The 18,874-nt window shown below is 48.0% G+C and overlaps 2 protein-coding genes, 1 long non-coding RNA gene and 1 pseudogene across 4 annotated transcripts in view; 1 reads left to right on the forward strand and 3 right to left on the reverse strand.

Annotated features, from left to right (window-relative positions):
* Nucleotides 1-5,719, reverse strand: part of DUSP3 (dual specificity phosphatase 3) — a 7,707-nt gene extending 1,988 nt beyond the window's left edge. Inside the window, exons 1-2 of the mRNA XM_077747777.1 lie at nt 5,676-5,719; nt 5,239-5,465 (exon numbers count right to left, since the gene is read on the reverse strand). Coding sequence (XP_077603903.1) covers nt 5,239-5,465; nt 5,676-5,719 — 271 coding nt within the window. The remainder of the gene's footprint in view (nt 1-5,238; nt 5,466-5,675) is intronic.
* Nucleotides 5,720-8,069: 2,350 nt separating this feature from the next.
* Nucleotides 8,070-9,377, reverse strand: LOC144217948 (uncharacterized). The gene is made up of 3 exons (XR_013330998.1): nt 9,212-9,377; nt 8,955-9,006; nt 8,070-8,118 (listed from the first exon to the last, which is right to left on the reverse strand). It is a non-coding gene; the product is annotated as an uncharacterized LOC144217948 (long non-coding RNA).
* Nucleotides 9,378-9,386: 9 nt separating this feature from the next.
* Nucleotides 9,387-13,060, forward strand: CFAP97D1 (CFAP97 domain containing 1). 2 transcript variants are annotated; one of them, XM_077747751.1, is made up of 6 exons: nt 9,391-9,599; nt 10,133-10,203; nt 10,691-10,809; nt 11,719-11,842; nt 12,351-12,407; nt 12,928-13,060. In XM_077747751.1, exons 1-5 carry the CDS (start codon nt 9,476-9,478, stop codon nt 12,405-12,407), a joined length of 495 nt encoding a protein of 164 aa, XP_077603877.1. In that variant the 5' UTR covers nt 9,391-9,475; the 3' UTR covers nt 12,928-13,060. The 2 variants fall into 2 exon arrangements, with proteins under 2 accessions (XP_077603878.1, XP_077603877.1); XM_077747752.1 differs by lacking the exon at nt 11,719-11,842 and having other exon boundaries at nt 9,387-9,599.
* Nucleotides 13,061-16,458: 3,398 nt separating this feature from the next.
* Nucleotides 16,459-18,316, reverse strand: LOC144217974 (large ribosomal subunit protein eL32 pseudogene; annotated as a pseudogene).
* Nucleotides 18,317-18,874: the final 558 nt, after the last annotated feature.

Raw genomic sequence — 18,874 nt, forward strand, 5'->3', positions numbered from 1 at the left:
CAGCTCCGGGGCGGGGGGGGAAGGGGGGGGAGAGTGATGGATGTGCTCACTACCTTGTTTGCGGGGATGGCTTCACAAGTATATACATTATGCCAAAACTTCAAATTACAGGCTTTAAATACGTGTGATTTATTGAATGTCAATTATACCTCAACCAAGTGGTTTCAAAAATAAAAGGAACATGCATGTCAAATATAAACACAAAGACAGAAACTCAAAACACACCCAGGGCACTTGAGTGGCTCAGTCGGTTGAGCATCTAACTCTTCATTCTGGCTCTGGTCATGATTTCACGGTTCGGCTTGTGGGTTCGAGCCCCACGTGAGTCCAGCTCTGCACTGACAGTACAGAGCCTGCTTGGGATTCTTTCCTCCCCCGCCCCGCTGTCTGCCCCTCCCCAGCTTGTGCACACATGTGCATGAGCTCTCTCTCTCAACATAAATAAACTTAAAAATAATAAAGAACCACACCAACAAAGACACCCTCTCACAGCCCCTCAAGAGGCCTACGAGGCCCTACTCAAGCTGGCCCCCCACATCTGATGTCATCTCTTGCTCTCCCTCTGTCCCTCCACTCCAGCCGCCTTCTCAGCCTACAACACTTCCCTCCACCCACCGTGTTCGCTCTCCCACCCACCCCCTNCTCAGCCTCCCACACCTCCCCCCACCCACCGTGTTCGCTCTCCCACCCACCCTCTGTAAAGTCACAAACCCCCTCCCAGCCCTCCTCCCTAATCTCTGCCTCCCCACTCTAGGTCCCCCCACTCTGGAAAACAGGCCAGAAATCTTTTCTACTTGTTTGCTTTCAGCTTCCCCTGAAGTGGGGAAGGTTCACGAGGCCAGGGTGGTCCATCTGCTTGCTCCCGGCGGCACCCCCAGCATTTGGTGAAAGAAAGCATCATTGCCAAACTGCAGCACATTTCCAAGGAGNCTTGGCCTTTCTCTGCCACCCCCCCAAGCCCCCACACACACACAGAGCATTAGTTCAGGTCCTCGTCGCCTTCACCTCCGCACCTCCAAACCAAACTCTCACTGTACCCTCACGACCACTAACCCACACTCCACCCAGCAGCTGGAAGGGCTTTCTAAAATACCACCAGGACCTGTCCCCATTTGGGGGGCTTCTAGTCTCCACGGTTCGCCTTATAAGGCCAAGTGCATACAGCCTTGCTACCTTTCCCTGCCCTTCCCCACCTCTGGGCCTCTGCACATCACTCCTTCTGCCTGGAACATGTTCTCCCTCTTGGCTACCTGGCAAACTCCCCACTCATCCCTTAAAACCCCAGTTTAAGTATTTCCTTTGTCAGCATAGAAATTTAGAGCCCCAACCTTTGAAGTCATGTGAATCTGGGTTTCAATTTTAACGTGCTGGTTGGGATGGTTACATGTGTCAACTTGGCTTGTCTATGATGCCCAATTGCTTGGTCAAACACTGGTCTAGAAGGTATGTGGTGGATGTAATTAACACCTACTATCAGTTGACTTTCAGTAAGGGAGATTACCCTTGGTAATGAGGATGGGCCTCATCTAATCAGTTAAAGATCTTAAGACGCAAACGTGAGGCTTCCCCGAGAAGAAGTTCTGCCCCAAGACTAACAAAGAGGGGTGCCTGGGTGGCTTAGTCAGTTAAGTGTCCGACTTTCGCTTAGGTCATGATCTCGCGGTTCGTGGGTTCGGGCCCCGCGTCGGGCTCTGTGCTGACTGCCAGCTCAGAGCCTGGAGCTTGTTTCAGTCTGTGACTCCCTCTCTCTCTGACCCTCCCCTGCTCACGCTGTCTCTCTCTCTCTCTCTCTCCTAGAAATAAATAAAACATTTACAAAAAAAAAATAATAAAATAAAGACTGTAACAAAGAGGGCCTGCCCAAGTTTCCAGCCTGGCAGCCACCCTACAGTAAGCTTAAGATTTGGGATCCAATCCCTTGAAATAAATAATACCAATTTATTCTATTGGTTCTGTTTTTCTGGCCAGTACACTCGTTATTAACGCTAGGACACACGTAACTCCACAATGCCTCAATTTCCTCATCTGTGTTGGTGGCACCCACTGCACGACGTTGTTAGGGGACTGAAGGAAACGACGTATAAAGCCCTTAGGCTAGAGGGGCGCCTGGGTGGCTCAGTCGGTTAAGTGTCCGACTTCAGCTAAAGTCATGATCTCGCGGTTTGTGAGTTTGGGCCCCGTGTCGGGCTCTGTGCTGACAGCTCAGAGCCTGGACCTGCTTCAGATCCTGTCTCTCCCTCTCTCTCTGCCCCTCCCCTGCTCATACTCTGTTTCTCAAAAACGAATAAACATTTAAAAAAAATTATAAGCCCTTAGGCTAGAGCGTGGCACATATAAACACCCAATACATAACTACAGGCAGGCACCAGGAGTATCTTTTGCTACAGCTGCCCGGCTGTGCCTCTGTTGGCCATGCACAGATCTCCCTCCTCTGCCAGGCTGTGAATTCCTTGAGGGTAAGGACTGTGGGGTATTGATTTTGGGAGGCCCTACCATCTCTAGTATACACTTGGTGGTCAATAAATGTTTGCTGACTAGCCAAGTAAATGATTATCCACCAAAACATCTAGATTGCCATTACTTTGAAGGAAACCGGCTGGCCCAGAGTCGAACAGAGTCTCTTCCGTTCCCATCACCCTACCCGCAAAACATGACTCTATCTTCCCAGTGCCTCCCAAGCAGGAAGGGGGAGCCCTCCACTTTCCTGCCCATTCACGTCCGGCCGGTATGCCCCAAGTCCACAGAGTGGGTCCCCCTATGCACTGGCCCTGGCAACGGCACCAGCTGCAGAGTGGCTCCCTCACCATCTGGAACAGACTCAGAAGCCCAAGGTGCACAGAACTGATAGGGAAGGGGAAGGTTCGACTCCAATCCTTCCAGGCCCCACCCCCCTCCATAAAGCCCCCTTGATCTTCCTGGCTGGAAACGACTGCTTCCTCCTCTGAGCACTCCTGGCTGTTCCCACATCTCCAAAGTACCAGGCATCTGGCTCCCTCGAGCCCTGCACACTGCTGGAGGCCAGGGCGCTTCTGTTGACTCACTTGGCCAGTCAACCCCAGAATCATCGGAATCCTTGGAATTCGTTTTGGTCACTCACTCGGCAATTATGTGCAGCGTGTCTGCTACGTGCCCGATGCTACATCAGGTGCTGGAGAGACAGACAGGGGGACCCAGCAGACACAGCCCAAGGGCAGGCTTCATGGAAGAGAGAACACTGTGCCCAGTGCTGAGACACAAAGTGGGGTTTGCCAGCGGATGGGACAGGAGAGGCGGAGAGAACTTTCCAGACTCAGCTCACGTGGGCTCCTGCTAAGGCAGGAGGTCACAAAAAAGGCAAGACATGTTCCTAGTTGTATGGAAAGAGGAAACACAGTCGGAAAGCTCTAAGTTCCCTGTGCGGATGACCAATCCAGATATAGAAGAGCAAGACACAGGCCCTTAACTGTGCCCCTCGTCACCACCCCACCAGAACTCACGTAGCGGGGTTGCGGTGGACACATAGACCATGACGTGGCACGAAGGGCCTGACAGTGAAGTCTGCAGGTGTCCTGGGGGAGAAAATCTCCCTCCTGAGCCCCAGACATGCGATAATCAGCATCTGGTACAAACTGTCCACTGAGAATCATTCTAGTAGGAGGCTGCAGGGTGCGAGAGGCACCGTGTAGCAGAGATGCCTAGAAGTGGGGGGACAAGGCTGACCATGCCTTAATGGCAGGAGGGCTTCCCCTGAGAGGGTTGTGGGGAGGGGGAGGAGGGGGCTGGGAGAAGCAGCTGGAAGGTAAAAGGCAGATGCTGAAAGAAGCGAGTTGAGCTAAACACAGGAAGGGCAAGTGGCCCAGCCTGCTCAGCAGATGTCTGCCTTCTGCCTTCCAGGAGTACCCCGGGGACACTCAGCCTGACTGTCAATTCCTCACCCATTCTGCTCCAGCCTACAGTTTGGGAGCATTTGGAAAGTGGCTGGAAGATGTGGCCTGTGGGCCATAGCCTCCTGAGTGCCAGGCTAAGCCAGTCATGGCTGCCCCCATTCCTCTGGCCCGGCATTCTTGTGAGCCAAGTCCAGCCAGCGAGATGCGAGGGGAACCCTACCAAGGGGTTTCTGAGGACTGTTCGACTTACTCTTTAAAAAAAAGAAGAAGAAAGATACAGCCCCTCTGGAAAACAGTGTGGAGGTTCCTCAGGAAACTAACAATAGAACTCCCCTATGACCCAGCAATAGCACTGCTAGGAATTTACCCAAGGGATACAGAAATGCTGATGCATAGGAGCACATGTACCCCAATGTTCATAGCAGCACTCTCCACAATAGCTAAAACATGGAAAGAGCCTAAGTGTCCATCAACAGATGAATGGATCAAGAAGATGTGGTTTATCTATACCATGGAATACTACATGGCAATGAGAAACAATGAAATCTGGCCATGTGTAGCAACATGGATGGACCTTGAGGGTGTTATGCTGAGCGAAATAAGTCAGGCAGAGAAGGACAAATATCATATGTTTGCACGTATAGGAGGATTAGGAGGAACTTGACGGAGGAACAAGGGGGAGAAGAAGGGGGGAAATGGTGGGGGAAAGGGAGAGAGGCAAACCAATGCTGACAAAAACTGAGGACTGATGGATGTGGGGGGGAGGGGGGGATGGGCATGGAGGAGGACTCTTGTGGGGATGAGCACTGGGTGTTATGTGGAAACTAATTTGACAATAAACTTTGTAAAAAAAAAAATAATAAAAATTTAATTACATTAAAAAAAAAAAGAAGAAGAAAGAAAGAAAGAAAACACACGAGAAAGAGCTGGCGGCCTCATCTTTTGCTGCACTTTGTCCTGCTGGGATGTCGTGACTGGGTCTGCCGCCGCCATCTTGGGACCGCTTAGGGGAGTGCCCAGCATTGGCAGCAGGAGAAAGACAGGGGAAATACCGCATCCTGATGCCACCACTGAGCTGCTGAACCAACCACCCCCAGAACTCCCTCACCTTAGGACTTCTTCCCGTGGAAGAGAAAGTGTTATTACTGAAGCTATTTGAAGAACTGGGGGGCATGGCGGGAAGTGGCTGGAAATGAGCTCTCGGCCCAAGTCAACTCAAACACGAGGACCCCGGGGCTGCCACTGGGGGAAAGATTTTTACATCTTGTGTCATGCAGGGCCACTTGATAGGTTCCAAGAGGAAGCCTCTTTTCCAGAACAAAAATCCAGTCAAAGCTGCCTTGCCCTGTTCCCTGGGCGGCAGATGCCTTACCGTTCTTGTGAGCCAAGGCCTGGTCAATGAAGTCTGCAGCCCTTTCAAAGTAGGCGCTGAGGTTGAACTCCTGCGTGTCATTGGCCTTGATGCCCAGGTAGGTGATGCCAGAGTCCTTGTAGAAGTTGGCATTGGTGTTGACGTGCATGAAGGACCTGCCCTCGGCAGCATTCAGAACGTGGGTGATGCCTAGCTTCTGCAGCTTGGGGATGTCCTGAGCCACAGACCTGGACAGAAGAGGGCAGCAGGGAATGATGAAGTGACCAAGGGGCAGCCCCAGGGGGAGGAAGACAGAGAAGATTCTAAGGGTCTTGGCAACGCCAGGAACCCTCTGTGCTCGGCCCCTGCCAGCTTCTCCTGTCTCATGACCCACCCCCCTCACGCCAGCCATATCTAATTACCAGTGGCTTCCCCAAATAGACTGGGTGGTTCCATACCCATGGTGTCCGCCCTCTGGAATGCCGTGCTCCGGCTTCTCCATGGACACACACCCTCTTGTTTTTCACCACCCTCTGCAGTATGTCCTGGTAACCCCTCCATTCCATCTGTCATCGTGCTTTCTACACTGTGCTAGTGGTAGTGCCTAGTGGCTTAAAAACGGGCTCTAGAAGCCAGGCTGCCTGGGTCTGAGTCCAACCCTGAGACTTACCAGCCAGGTAACCTTGAGCAAGCCACTTAAGGTTCTGGCAACTCCAGTTTCCCTGCCTGTATAATGGGGATGATAACAGTAGCTACTACCTCTGGGGTGTTGTCATGAGTGTTCAATGCGCTGTTGTGTAGACAGAGCCTGACGCTGTGGACAGTACTCTTCTAATGCCTGACTGTGTTTATTTGTCTTGATGGGCAGGCTGTGAGCTCCTGGAGGGAATAACCATGTCTGCTGCAGGTCTGCCTGCCTAGCACCTGCTGTGGCACCTGGCACATAGTAGGTGCTGAATGAGTCTGTAGTGAATCAGTGAAAAGAAAGGAAATCGGCACAACCTAGGTGGCCCCCTTCCTTGGATTATAAAGCGCAGCAGCCCCTCCCATCCCCCAGGGGGACCCTTTCCGCCACATCCCACTAACGAACGGCGTTTCTGAAGCTCTCTTGGGTGAGTAAGCACTTGGGGACCAAGTGGCACCAACAGAACTCTGGGGGTTATAAAACATTTGATCTGAATAGTCAAAGGGCTCCTTTATTTCATCTCACAACAACATCCCAATTCAGACAGCAGTTGACACTTTACAAAATGCCATCTCCTACAGGATCCTGTTTGCCAGTCATAGCGGCCTATGAGGAAGCAAGGACTCGGCTTAAACTCGGGCCCAACAGAACAGTAGAAGGATGCGCTTGTGCTCACATGGGCTGCCTGGCGGCGGAGCTGGGAGGAGACCTGACGCCAGCCCTGTTCTGTCCTCCCTCCCTCTGCCTGTCACGTCCACACCAACTGCAAATCCCGAGTTCTAGAAAACAAGGCTTCTCCAGGATCCTTTCTGCCCTGTGAACCCTGATCTGGGTAATGGGGATCCCAACGTGCGGGCAGCACCCCTCACACCTGCAGCCAAGTCAAAGCCAGGTTCATTCACTGAGCAGGGGGTATGTTTTCTGCAGTGGCCGTCAGCACCAGACATTCACAACCTCAGTTTTCACTTGGGAAGTGTTGGCAGCCGAATGTGCCAAACTGCCCAAGGCCAGCAGGTCCCAAGGGTGCCAAAGCCACTTGCTGCTTGCGTGGCTGGACAGGGGGCTATCTTCAGAACTCTGCAATTACTGAGCCCTCTCGCGGAGGCTCTGGGACTGTTTGTCTCTGCTCACAAGGCTGCATACGGTTGTACTGTAAGGCAGCAGTTGATTAAAATAAACAACTCTGAAGGTGAACTCCCACTCACCTCCCTTCTCTATTCCTTGATACTCAACAAATTTACCATTATCATTACTATCGCTATGAATGTGCACTGTACAGTGCCTGACACACAGGAGGTGCTCAAGGTGGTGAATGAATGGATGGAATGATGGAGACTGTCCCCCGTGAAGGTGGGACCTGCCTTATGGACCCCTTTTAGCCCCACGATGACCCCCATTTTTGTGGCACTCCTTAGGGTAAGCAGCAGGTCCTGATACAGACATGAACAAGGCGTTGACCCTGTCCTCACAATCCCTCAACCACTCCCGGCCACCATTCCCCCCCCAACTCCGCCCCCCATCCCTGTTAAAGGAGAGAAGAGAGTTAGTTCTGGGTTTCCAACACGCAGACCCCGGCCCACAGAGCTCAGGGCGTTGGTTAATCCAACCCTATCTGCAAGGCAGGAAAAGGAGCGAGGAAACCCCAGCCCAGCTCTCTGGCTCCCACATTTGGAGTATTCCGATTCCTTGATCGGGCCTGCCCAGCCGGGAAAGTTCCACGCCCGGTTTGTGACGTCAGCCCGTTGCCATGGCAGCGAAGGCAGACATTCCGCGGTGACCTCACTGCAGAACCAGGCAGCTGTCACATGACGCGCGGGACGGACACCGGCCGGGTGACACAGGGCCACCTGTTTAGTGATCATGGTAGCCCGACCCCGCCCANATTGAATTAAACTCAGGGCGCAATAAATGGCCCTACTGACCAGGGTCCTAGTGACACCACCGGCGTCGCTTAGTTTTTCCAGGATTACCGGGACACCCGGGTTCGGCTTGTGACCTCTGGCTGCCCGCTGCGCTGCGGGACCAGCAGCAGTGACATCGCCCAGGAAGCGTGTCAGAAAGGCCAAGTTTCCNGAGCCTGTTTGCTTAAAAAAAAAAAGATAAAAAAGGGATACTGGTGATGGGGGAAACAAAGGCAAAAGAAACAATTAAATTTCCTTGCTACTCACAGCCCATTGATGAGTCCTGAGCTCAGCTGTCTCAGTGTTGATACTTTGCTAAGGGCAAAAGGGAATTTTGGCTTAACATTAGCTGCGCCCCCACCCCCACCCCAGAATCCTGTGAATCTACTTTAAACAAATAGAAATTCCTTTGGAAACTTCTTTTATCTCTACCTCCTAAGATATATGTTAGCAATCATCCTCCAGGCATATGGCCCCCCAGATATACATCTGAAAGGGCTCCTGACCGAGTTTTTACTGAAGAGTAATAAATGACTTTTTCCTACCAATAGCTAATCCCCTCGGGGTCCTGGAAATCTTGTTTCCAAAATTCCTTACAACGTGCTCTATCCCTGAGCCCCTCCAGACTTGAAAGCATATATTCAGCCACTGCTCACAACCCCAGCGCCCTTCTTTCTCACCACCGGTCCTGTCCTCGTATTTTAAGAAAACCACCTTTTTGCCACAAAGACATCTCAAGAATTCTTTCTTGATTGTTTGCTCGGAACCCCATTTCCACACCATTTGAACCTCATTCCTAGGGTTGTTTGAAAGATTAAATATGACGTTCAAGGAAAGCACTCAGCACTGTACAGTGAGCACTCAGTAGGTGTTCTCCCTCTATTTCAGCCAATGTGATGAGCACCTACTAGGTGCTACTACACCTGTGCTAGCATGGAGATGCACCGGGCTCCTTTGCAGCCGGTCCAAGAGCAGCTGCCCGGCCCAATGTTGACTGCTCCTCACTTACTGAGATCCCACTAAGAGCAGAAGACAGTCTCTGTCCTCCCCCACTGCGATGGCAGATACCCCATACCCACCCCTACCCCTCCAAAAAGCAAACATCCTGGGAATTCAGGAAACCTCATCTGGAGCCCAGCCCTGCCACTAACTTGGTTCGTGACCAGCAGAGCAGGCTGTGACTCTGGACTTCAGTTTCCTCTCCTGCAAAAGAAATGGGATGAGATTATCATTAAGGTCATCTTTCACCTTCCCCCAGAAGCTTATGGTCTCACGCCTCCAGGGGATCCATCACAGTGGAGGTAAATTAGCTTAGACCCCAAGATATGTAAGGAAGGCTAGATCCCTCCATCCCACCCCCCCACACACCCCCACCCCGCGCCTTCCCACCCCTCCCAGCACAGCACACCTTTTCCTGTGGTGCTGGCGGCATCTGCGTGCCAGGCAGGTGGGAGGGCTTCTGAGTCTGCCCCCTCATCTTGACTTGGACCTAGATGAGCTTTCAAGCAGAAGCCCAGGGATGGCCAGGAATGCTGGCTCCTCCTCCTCTTGCTTCCCAAGACCTTCCCCTGATGTCATAACTGGTAACTATGACAACGTGTCATGGGGACAGCTGAGGACCTCACAGAGGAGCCTGAGTGCCTCATTTCTGAAGTGAGACTAGGAAGAGAAGATGAACAATTCCCTGGATTATCTAGCCTACCCCGTAATCGTCTCTAATCACAGGCAGAGCACAACCTTCAGGAAGAAACTGGACTTTGGCCACTACATATGTCACAAGAATAGAATACAAATAGGTATGTGGGCCCTTGGGGCAGGACACTGGCATTAGGGGTTTTGAAAGATTAGAGATATGGACAGTAAACCAGACCAGTACAGGGCTTCACAATGATGTGACCTTCTCTGCTGGGTTGGGTCAAGAAGACATTAGAGTCAGTGACAAAATTTCTCTTCCACCAGGAGCCCAGTGGACAGAAATGTTCATTTAAACTCTTTAAAGCCAAAGAAAGGTAGAGAGAGGGTGGGACTCTGGCTCCCAACAGGCTAGTTGTATCAGGAGGGGATGGGAGAGGCTCTTTCACTGGGTGCAAAAAACATTATCTCTTCTGTTTTACTTGTTCGAGTCCTCACATTCTTTCACGTCTGCTAAAAACTCATCAAAGATGTCCACTTGGGACATCAAACTAACCTAAAATTCCTGAACCTGAGTAACATCAGAATTCAAACTCGTGATGTTTATTAGTCGGACAGTTGTTTAGAACGTGAGCAGGTTTTCCGAGGTGGCTAAGAGGACTCCTGTGTCGTAACGTGTCTCTCTTTTATCCTCTAGTGAAGCCTGCTGTTGATACCAAACCCCCCGTGGCGCACACACATCACATTTTAAAACTGAGCAAACTCCAGGTATTTGTTCTCGCCATTTGCCAGTGTGCTTTACTGATTTTTTTTAAAAATATTTTTCATTTATTTCTAGGGGAGAGAGAGAGAGACAGCGTGAGCAGGGGAGGGTCAGAGAGAGAGGGAGATACAGACTCGGAAATAGGCTCCAGGTTCTGAGCTGGCAGTCAGCACAGAGCCCAATGCAGGGCTCGAACCCACGAACCGCGAGATCATGACCTAAGCGAAAGTCGGACGCTTAACTGACTAAGCCACCCAGGCGCCCCTGATTTTTATCTATGTCCTGAAGAGGTCCAGTTTCCCAGAGCCTTCTAAGTACCCACCTAACCCAGAGATTTGGTACTTCTCCCCTTCCCTTGCACACCACCGGTTTCCTACGCTCAGATCCCAGTCTCCACTGTGGCCTTGGACTTGGCCTTCCCCACCATCCCAGAGGAGGGGGATGCCAGGGTGATGGATGAGGTCACCATGGCGGGGTGTGGCTTCTTCCCAGGGCGAACAAAACCGAATCGACAAAATCGAATACGAAAACAAGCAACTGTGTCAGAAAATCGCAAACGCCCATCGCGGCCCTGCCAAGGTGGATTGCTGGAACGAATATTTTTCCAAGAGGTAGTGTTCTTTCCCCCTTTTTTCGGAATTGACTCGCCCCTCGTTGAATTTTAGTGCGGGGTTCTCCTGAGCAGGAGGAGTACTCGAAGGAAGGTATCTTGATGGGTAAGCCAGAGAGTTCAGATTAAGGAGAATAAAAACTACTCAAAATGGGGAACTTCTTCTGGCATTAAAGACTCCTAACTTTAATTGCACCTAAGAGACTTTTTAGAGTCCTATTCAGAGTTTGTCACAAGAAAATACTGCATACGTTTGTCAAATGGTGACCATTGCTGGGACTCTGACATAGCGTTCTTAAGGATCGGTTCCTCAAATATTTCCTGAGCAACTACTGTGTGCTAAGTGCTATGAAGGGGGATGAAATGATATACATATATGTATATTTCCTGACCTCAAAGAACTCAAGACCTGTTAGGGGAGACATTTATGTAAATAATCAGTGTAGCCAGGGCAACAAAAGAAGTGTATGCAATGGAAAGAATTTGGGGTGTGTGTATGTATCCTTGTATATCTGAAATTGTTGAAATCTGAGAAGAAGTGAAGCAAACTTGTCACTGTCCTTTTGTGATGTATCCATAAGCAAGACCTTCCCACATGATATAAACCAGACATTCTCAGGCCTGGTTTCACCTAACAATTCCTGGGGTGCTTTTCCCAAATGGCAGGGTCCAAGCTGCGCCCCAGACCAGTAAAGTAGAATCTTCTAGTAGACGTCAGGGTTGAAAAACTGCTGGTAGAAGCTGTGTACATGCCCCAGAGTGTAGTCTATTTCAACAGGTGTATGGGGACCTCAGAGTTCAACAGGACAGTCTGTTCCCTGAGCTTAGCTGGCCTGGGTTTATGACATCACGACTTCCTCCAAGAGGGGAAGTTTATTCTTCAACTGTCTCAGGATTTTGTGTGCTTCAGCTTAAACAGAGAAACAAGAAACCGGGAGCTAGTGAGAATCACCATGGAAAACCAGGGCATTCTGAAGAGGCTTGGTGATCGAAAACCACATTACGACCACAGGTCATCGGAGATAGACTGGCAGGCACGTGGATACCCGGCCCTACTCCCCAGCACACACTGAGTTCGTCTGTTCAGAGTGGAGTCAGCCTCAGAAGAGACCTCTGGGTGGTGGGGGGAGGGATCATGAGAAAGGCAACAATCTGTAAAAGAGAAGCTACCCAGAGCAAACAAAGCCAAGGGCAGGAGCAAGCCATCCTTGGTAGCAAAGCCAGGAGGCATCAGTTCCAGAAAATACCTAGTAGCATCTCCCCTCAAGCTTTAACTCACTGAAAAAGGCTGAACGTACAAGCCGAGAGGAGGAACGGTGTATGATTCAGGGTGTGGCTGATTTCCTTCATTTAGGAATGACCCTTCAAGAAGGGAAAAGAGAGAAGCCATCTGCAGTGTTTTTAAGATACTCCCCCACCCCGNAGAAGGCTGAGAAGGGATCTGTAAGCCTTTTCCAAGCCAGCCTTAGGAGCTAGACCTTCAACTTTAGCATCAGCCTCCTGGCACTGACGTCATTCTCTCTGATTTTTTTTTCCTTCAAGAATTCAAGGCGCTATATCAGAAATACAACAAAATATCTTCTCTCCCGAGATGAATAGGTATGTCTCCCCATGGCTGCTTCTTACTGTGAAATAGAGTGATCACAGTTGAAGCCAAAGCCCTAAGAATTGTGTAGATGGAGAACAAGGGGCCCAGTTAAAGGGATGGATTTTGCCCTTCTGCGAATATAAGGGAACTTAGAAGTCTCTGTGTCCTCTCTCCCTATGAGTCGGAAATGACTGGCTTTTGTCATCAGCTTTGAGTCTTTATGGGAGTCTAAGGGGAAGCGATTTGTTCCAATAAAACGTAAACAGGAGGTCTCACGGCTTCAATGTCATGCCAAAAGTTGAATGACACGTCTCTGTCACTATTTAAAAGTACTGTTGTGTTGGCGTTTTGTATTACTTAACTTTATTAGTAATGGCCAAGTTTGGGTTGGTTTTTTTTTTTGTTTGTTTTTGTTTTTGTTTTTAATCCCTGGGGAGGAGGCTAAATGGCCACTCAGGCTTTCCAAGGAATAGGTCTGTGCAATTAATGTTTCTCTATTTCTCTCCCTCTCTTTTCCCCTGAATACACAAGGTCACTCACCATGGGAAAGATACAAGAGAAAGCCCTAGGATTTCTTAGCTGCTTAGAATCTCAAGACACTCCCTCCTAAGTGGCTAAATGCTCAATCTTAGGATGCTACAATAAAGCTTGGAACATAAAATGAGTAAGTTAAATAAGTTACATTGAAGATGTCCGAAGGCTTTAAGTCCCATCCCCAAAATGGAGACAGAGTGGGGCAGGCAGAAGGAAGGATACAAGCATTTTTATTTGGGGCTATGAACACAAGTGTCTATGAGAGAGAAAGTGAGAGAAACAACTTTTTAAAGCATACACCATCAACACCATCGTGGAGGGTAGGAGGGTGGGGTAAGATGACCCAGCCACAAGCACAGCTCTGTCAAAATGGAAAACAAAAGCAGGTGAAATAAGATTAAGGCTCTGACAACACAGAGAACAAATACCATTCGTTTCTCTGTGCATACACAGAATTGGAAACCGCTTCATTGAAGTTTCCATGTACTCTGTCCATTTACAAGGGAGCAGCGACAGTGAAAATGTCAAACATATCTCAAAACATACGCCAAGACGGCGTTACCTGACTGCTATGACTGGTCATGCTGGGGTTGAGCCTGACTTTTTAAACTTTTTATTTTGAAAGAGAGTAGACCTTAAATGTTCTCATCACCAATAAATACACTTTTTATTTTAAAATAATTAGATTCACAGGAAGTGGCACATAAAGTACGGGGTGGGGGCGGGGCGCTCCCCCACCCTTCACCCAACTTCCCCTCGGAAGTTGGCCTCTTGGGTAACTGTCCTACTCCATCAAACCCGGGAGCTGACATTGGTCCAGTCCATAGAGTGTATACAAATTTCACCAGTTATACATGCACTCATTTGTTTGGTGTGTATATAGCTCTAAAGTAATGTTGTGGCACCTGGGTGGCTCAGTCGGTTAAGCGTCTGACTTTGGCTCAGGTCATGATCTCTCAGTTTGTGGGTTCAAGCCCCGCATCGGGCTCTGTGCTGACAGCTCAGAGCCTGGAGCCTGCTTCAGATTCTGTGTCTCCCTCTCTCTCTGACGCCCCCCCCCAACTCATGCTCTGTTTCTCTCTGTCTCAATACTAAATAAACATAAAAAATAAAAAAATAATAAAGTAATGTTATCACATGTGTAACTTTGGAAAACTACAACCACATTCAAGATATATGGTTAAACGGTATCATCATCAAAACACTCTACTGTACCACTCCTTTTAGTCACAGCCACCCTCTTCCATTCCTAACCCCTGGCAATCACTAATTTGTTTTTCCATAATTACAATAGTAATTACGCTATTTCATAAGTGTTACATAAATAGTATCACACAGTACTTATCCATTCTTTCGAGACTGGCTTTTTTTATTCCATATAATTTCCTTGAAGTTCATGCAAGTCGTGTACATCAAAAGTGCATTCCTTTTTACTGCTGAGCTGTATTCTGTGATATAAATGTCCCAGTGTGTTTAACCGTTTACCTGTTGAAGGACGTTTGGGTAGTTTCTAGGTTTTTTTGACTATCATGAATAAAGCAGCTATGAATATTTGTTCCAAGTTTCTGCATAAAAATAAGTTTAATTTCCCCAGGATAAAGACACAAGAATACAATAGCTGGGTTGTATGGTAAGCTTAGTTTGAAAGGAACTACAAAGCTATTTCCCAAGTGGCTGTACCATTTACATTTCCATGAGCAACGGATGAGTGGTGCAGTTTCTCCACATCCTCATCAGCATTCGGTCTTATTCTTCATTTTAGCCATTCCGATATTTGTGCAGTGACATCTCCTGTGGTTTTCATTCTGCATTTTGTCATGATTAAGGAAGCTGAACATCTTGCATGTTTATTTGTCACCTGTATATCCTCTTGCATAAAATGCCTGTGAATATCTTTTGTCCATTTTCTAACTGGGCTGTTCCTTTTTTTTAATATTGAATCTTGAGAGTTCTTTATATAGTGTAGACCAAATCCTTTGTTGGATCTGTGAGCTGCAAAATATTTTCTCCCAGTCTGTCATTTGTCTTTTTGTCCTCTTCACGGGATCTTTCATAGAGCAAAGTATTTTTTAAGAGTTTTTGTACTGCTTATTATTTATTTTTGAGAGAGAGACAGAGAGAGGGAGGGAGACAGAGCATGAGGGCAGAGGGGCAGACAGAGGGGGAGACACAGAATCTGAAGCAGGCTCCAGGCTCTGAGCTGTCAGCGCGGAGCCTGATGTGGGGCTCCAACCCACAAACTGCGAGATCATGACCTGAGCCAAAGTCAGATGCTCAATCGACTGAGCCACCCAAGCACGCCCTGACTACATATTTTAAATCCAGCATTCCTATTGCTCAGTCTCTGCATGTGCTGTTAGTTTCCCTTCATCTGAGAATGTCTTCATTTCCCTTTCACTCCCTAAGGATAATTTCATCACATATAGAATTCAAGATTGACAGTTCTCTGCTTTCAGCACTTTATAAATGTTGCGTGACTTCTTTCTGCCTCCGTAGTTTCCTTTATAGGCCATACTAAAATAGAACTTGAATTGGTACTGCTTCCTGGTTGTTTCTCCCTTTTTGTCAGATGTTATCTAAGTGTTCAGTTTTCAGAAGATTAATTATGATATGTCCAGTGGATTTCTTTGGTCTCCATCTACTTGAAGTGTATCAACTTCTTGAATCCATAGGTTTCTATCTTTCACCAACTTTGGGGAGTTTTCAGCCATTATTTCTTTGAATATTTTTCAGCCTCACATTTCTCCTCTCCTAGGATTCTGATGATACACATGTTAGCTCTTTCATTATTGTCCCATATGGGTCCCTTATCTTTTTCTTTGTTGTTCGGATTGTTTCATCGATCTGTCCTGAAGTACCCTGATCTGATCTGTCATTTCCCTGCTACTCCTGAGTTCATCCAAGTTTTAACTTTGACAGTAATTCTTCGTTTCTATCATTTCCATGTGGTTCTTTCTCATAATTTCTATTTCTTTGCTAAGATTTTTCAATTCAAGAGAATTTGCAGTTGACTATTGTGGCATTTTTATTATAACTGCCTCAAAATCCTTGTCAGATAAATTCTAACATCTGAATCATATCAGTATTGGTAGCAGTTGATTGCCTTTTATTTACATTGTTGTTTTCCTGGTTTGGGGTGTGATGAGTGATCTTCTATTGTATCCTGGACATTTAGGTCATTATGTTAGGGATCTTTTAATTCTATTTACATCTATTTTAGCAGGTGGGAGTCCTGTTTAAGTATAGCGTATTGGTTCTTTTATGGGTGTTAGTTCCAAAGACAGTTCAGTTTCCTTTCTCTTCCTTTCTCTCTCTCTCTCTCTCCTTCCTTTCTTCCTCCTTTCCTCCCTCCCTCCCTCCCTTCCTTCCTTCCTTCCTTTCTTTCTTTCCTTCCTTCTTTCCTTCTTTCCTTCCTTCCTTCCTTCCATCCTTCCTTCCTTTCTCTTCCTTCCTTCCCGCCTTTCTTTCTGTCTTTTCTTTTCAGTTTTATGGTTTTATTAACACAAATATGACATGTACATAAGCTGTCTATTCATTTTCTTCTCTGAGCAGCCTCATATTGGGGTTGGTGACTCCGATGGCCAGCTGGGCTGCTCTTTCCACAAGGACTTTGTGGCACTTGGAGGAGATGCTGTGAGCGATCTCTGCACCGTCAGATTTGTCGTTCTTCAGCAATACTTCCAGCTCCTTGACGTTGTAGACTAGGAACTTCCGGAAGCCACTGGGCAGCATGTGCTTTTTCTTGTCACTCCCGTAACCAATGTTGGGCATCAAGATCTGGCCCTCGAATCTTCCATGCAACCCTATTGCCAACTTCTCTGGGTTTCTGCCATTTGCACTTAACTTTGACGCACCAGTCTGACTGGTGCCAGATGAACTTCTGGGTCCTCTTTTTCACGATCTTGGGCTTCACCAGAGGGCTGAGGGCGGCCAGGATGCTGAGGAAGATGACTGCCACCTCCACAGGCAGTGCCGAGGAAGAGACAGCAGTTCAGTTTGTTTCCTGAGCCCTTGAGATACTATTCTGGTCTGCGCTGTTCTTTCGGTGCGGCTAGGGTTCCTACTCAATCCGGGCTGGTGTCTTCTGTGGTGTTCCCTGGATCGCATGGTGGTGCTGGGTCTTCTGTAGTGGGGCAAGCAGGGAGACACAGGGCTTTGCTGCTGCTGGGAACGATTTGGGCCACCTGCTGGCACGCTGGTGTGAAACTAGGGCTGGGGTTCCCGTAAGTCTCTACTGGGCTCCCTTTTTTTTGTCCTTTGGCTGAGAAAGCAAGCTTTCCTTTTTTTTCTTCCTCTTCTTTCTGCTGGTGGTTCTGGGTTGCAGGCCCCTTCAGATCTTAGTCCAGGGTATATGGAGAGGAAAAGAAAACCCAGGAGATTCACGGCTTTGCTGTTCCTCAAGTCCCGAGGTCCCCAGCCAGCCCCCCATCTTCTTTCTAGCTTTCAGAGTCCTTTTATCATTTTTTAAAAGTTTTCAAGGCTTTGCGTTGTACTTAGAGGAGAAAAGAAGGAAAAGCTGATTCTACACCATCTTGTTCTAAAACCATAAGCCTGCCTTTTTTTTTTTTTTAATATTTTATTTATTTCTAGGAGAGAGAGAGAGACAGCGTGAACAGGGGAAGGTCAGAGAGAGAGGGAGTCACAGACTGAAACAGGCTCCAGGCTCTGGGCTGGCAGTCAGCACAGAGCCCGACGCGGGGCTCGAACCCACGAACCGCGAGATCATACCTAAGTGAAAGTCGGACGCTTAACCGACTAAGCCACCCAGGCGCCCCTAAAACCATAAGCCTGCCTTTTAAAGGAAGCGGTAGTTTGAGACTATATTCAAAGGGCAGGGGGAAAAAAATAAAGAAATTGACCTACATCAGCTCTCCCAGTTTTTTCATTGGTTCTGTATAACTCAAAATGGGGCCTTGTGCTTGGTATGGTCTGTTGTCGTTAAATAAATCACCAAGTGCTGTCATTCTGGTGTGCATGATTTCGGGGACTGGTGGCACAAACGTGACGCTGGATAAATGTATGTAAAATTGTCATGGGCTACATGTCTTTGTGTATGTATTCAAACACGCAATGGCTTTAAAAGCACAATTGGCTAAAGTTTATCATAGCTGAGCACAGCCTGGAGGATGTATGGTTGTATCTTTCTTAAACCACTCTCCTGCAGAGGGGGGAGTGGGCGGCACACATGGTTACACAGCACTGGATCAAGGATGGCAAACAGGATTAACTCACTTGCTAATTCTGCTGAACTGATGCTGGATACTTTGACCTGAAAGATCCGAAGGCAGTGCTTAGAGGCAGGAGTGTCACGTCCAAGGAGTTCTGTGTGCCGTGGATAAAAGAATGGGTGGTGGCAACACATACATATGCCTCACCCATTTAACATCCTCGATCTAGAAAAGTCCTCCGGAGCTCACATTCTTTCAGTAGACACGGGCAGAGCTGANATATTAAAAAAAAAAAAGAGAGAGAGAGAGAGATTTCTTGGGCTGGGGACCCACCCAGAGTGATGGGCTTTTGCAGATTGGCCCAGCGGCTCAGCACATATTTAGTTCTAGCCAGAAGGAGACTTGGCATGATATTTACCTACGTCCTACCAAATCTATTTGTAAACAATTGCGTATTCTGTTTTATTTTTCTAGCAAGGCTTCTCTGCTTTTTACAAACAGTATTAACGCTTTACAAATGACCTCCGTCTCTGGGGACCTACCTGTTCTACTCTCACTGACTTAGTAGCACACAAATGGCTGTCGACACAGCTCATCTCAGGGGCAGGGAAGTGACTTGGACAGGAAATAAAGCAGGCATCTCATTTCCACGCCTTGCTTTATCATATACAGGAAGAGAATTAGTACCACTTTATCTGACAGTTGTGTAAAAATAGTAAGAAGCCAAAAATGCCTGTTGAGTAAAATGAAATACTAAATAAATAAATAAATAAATA

This window comes from Crocuta crocuta, unplaced genomic scaffold (assembly GCF_008692635.1).
Source record: "Crocuta crocuta isolate KB4526 unplaced genomic scaffold, BGI_CrCroc_1.0 scaffold289, whole genome shotgun sequence".
Taxonomy (NCBI): domain Eukaryota; kingdom Metazoa; phylum Chordata; class Mammalia; order Carnivora; family Hyaenidae; genus Crocuta; species Crocuta crocuta.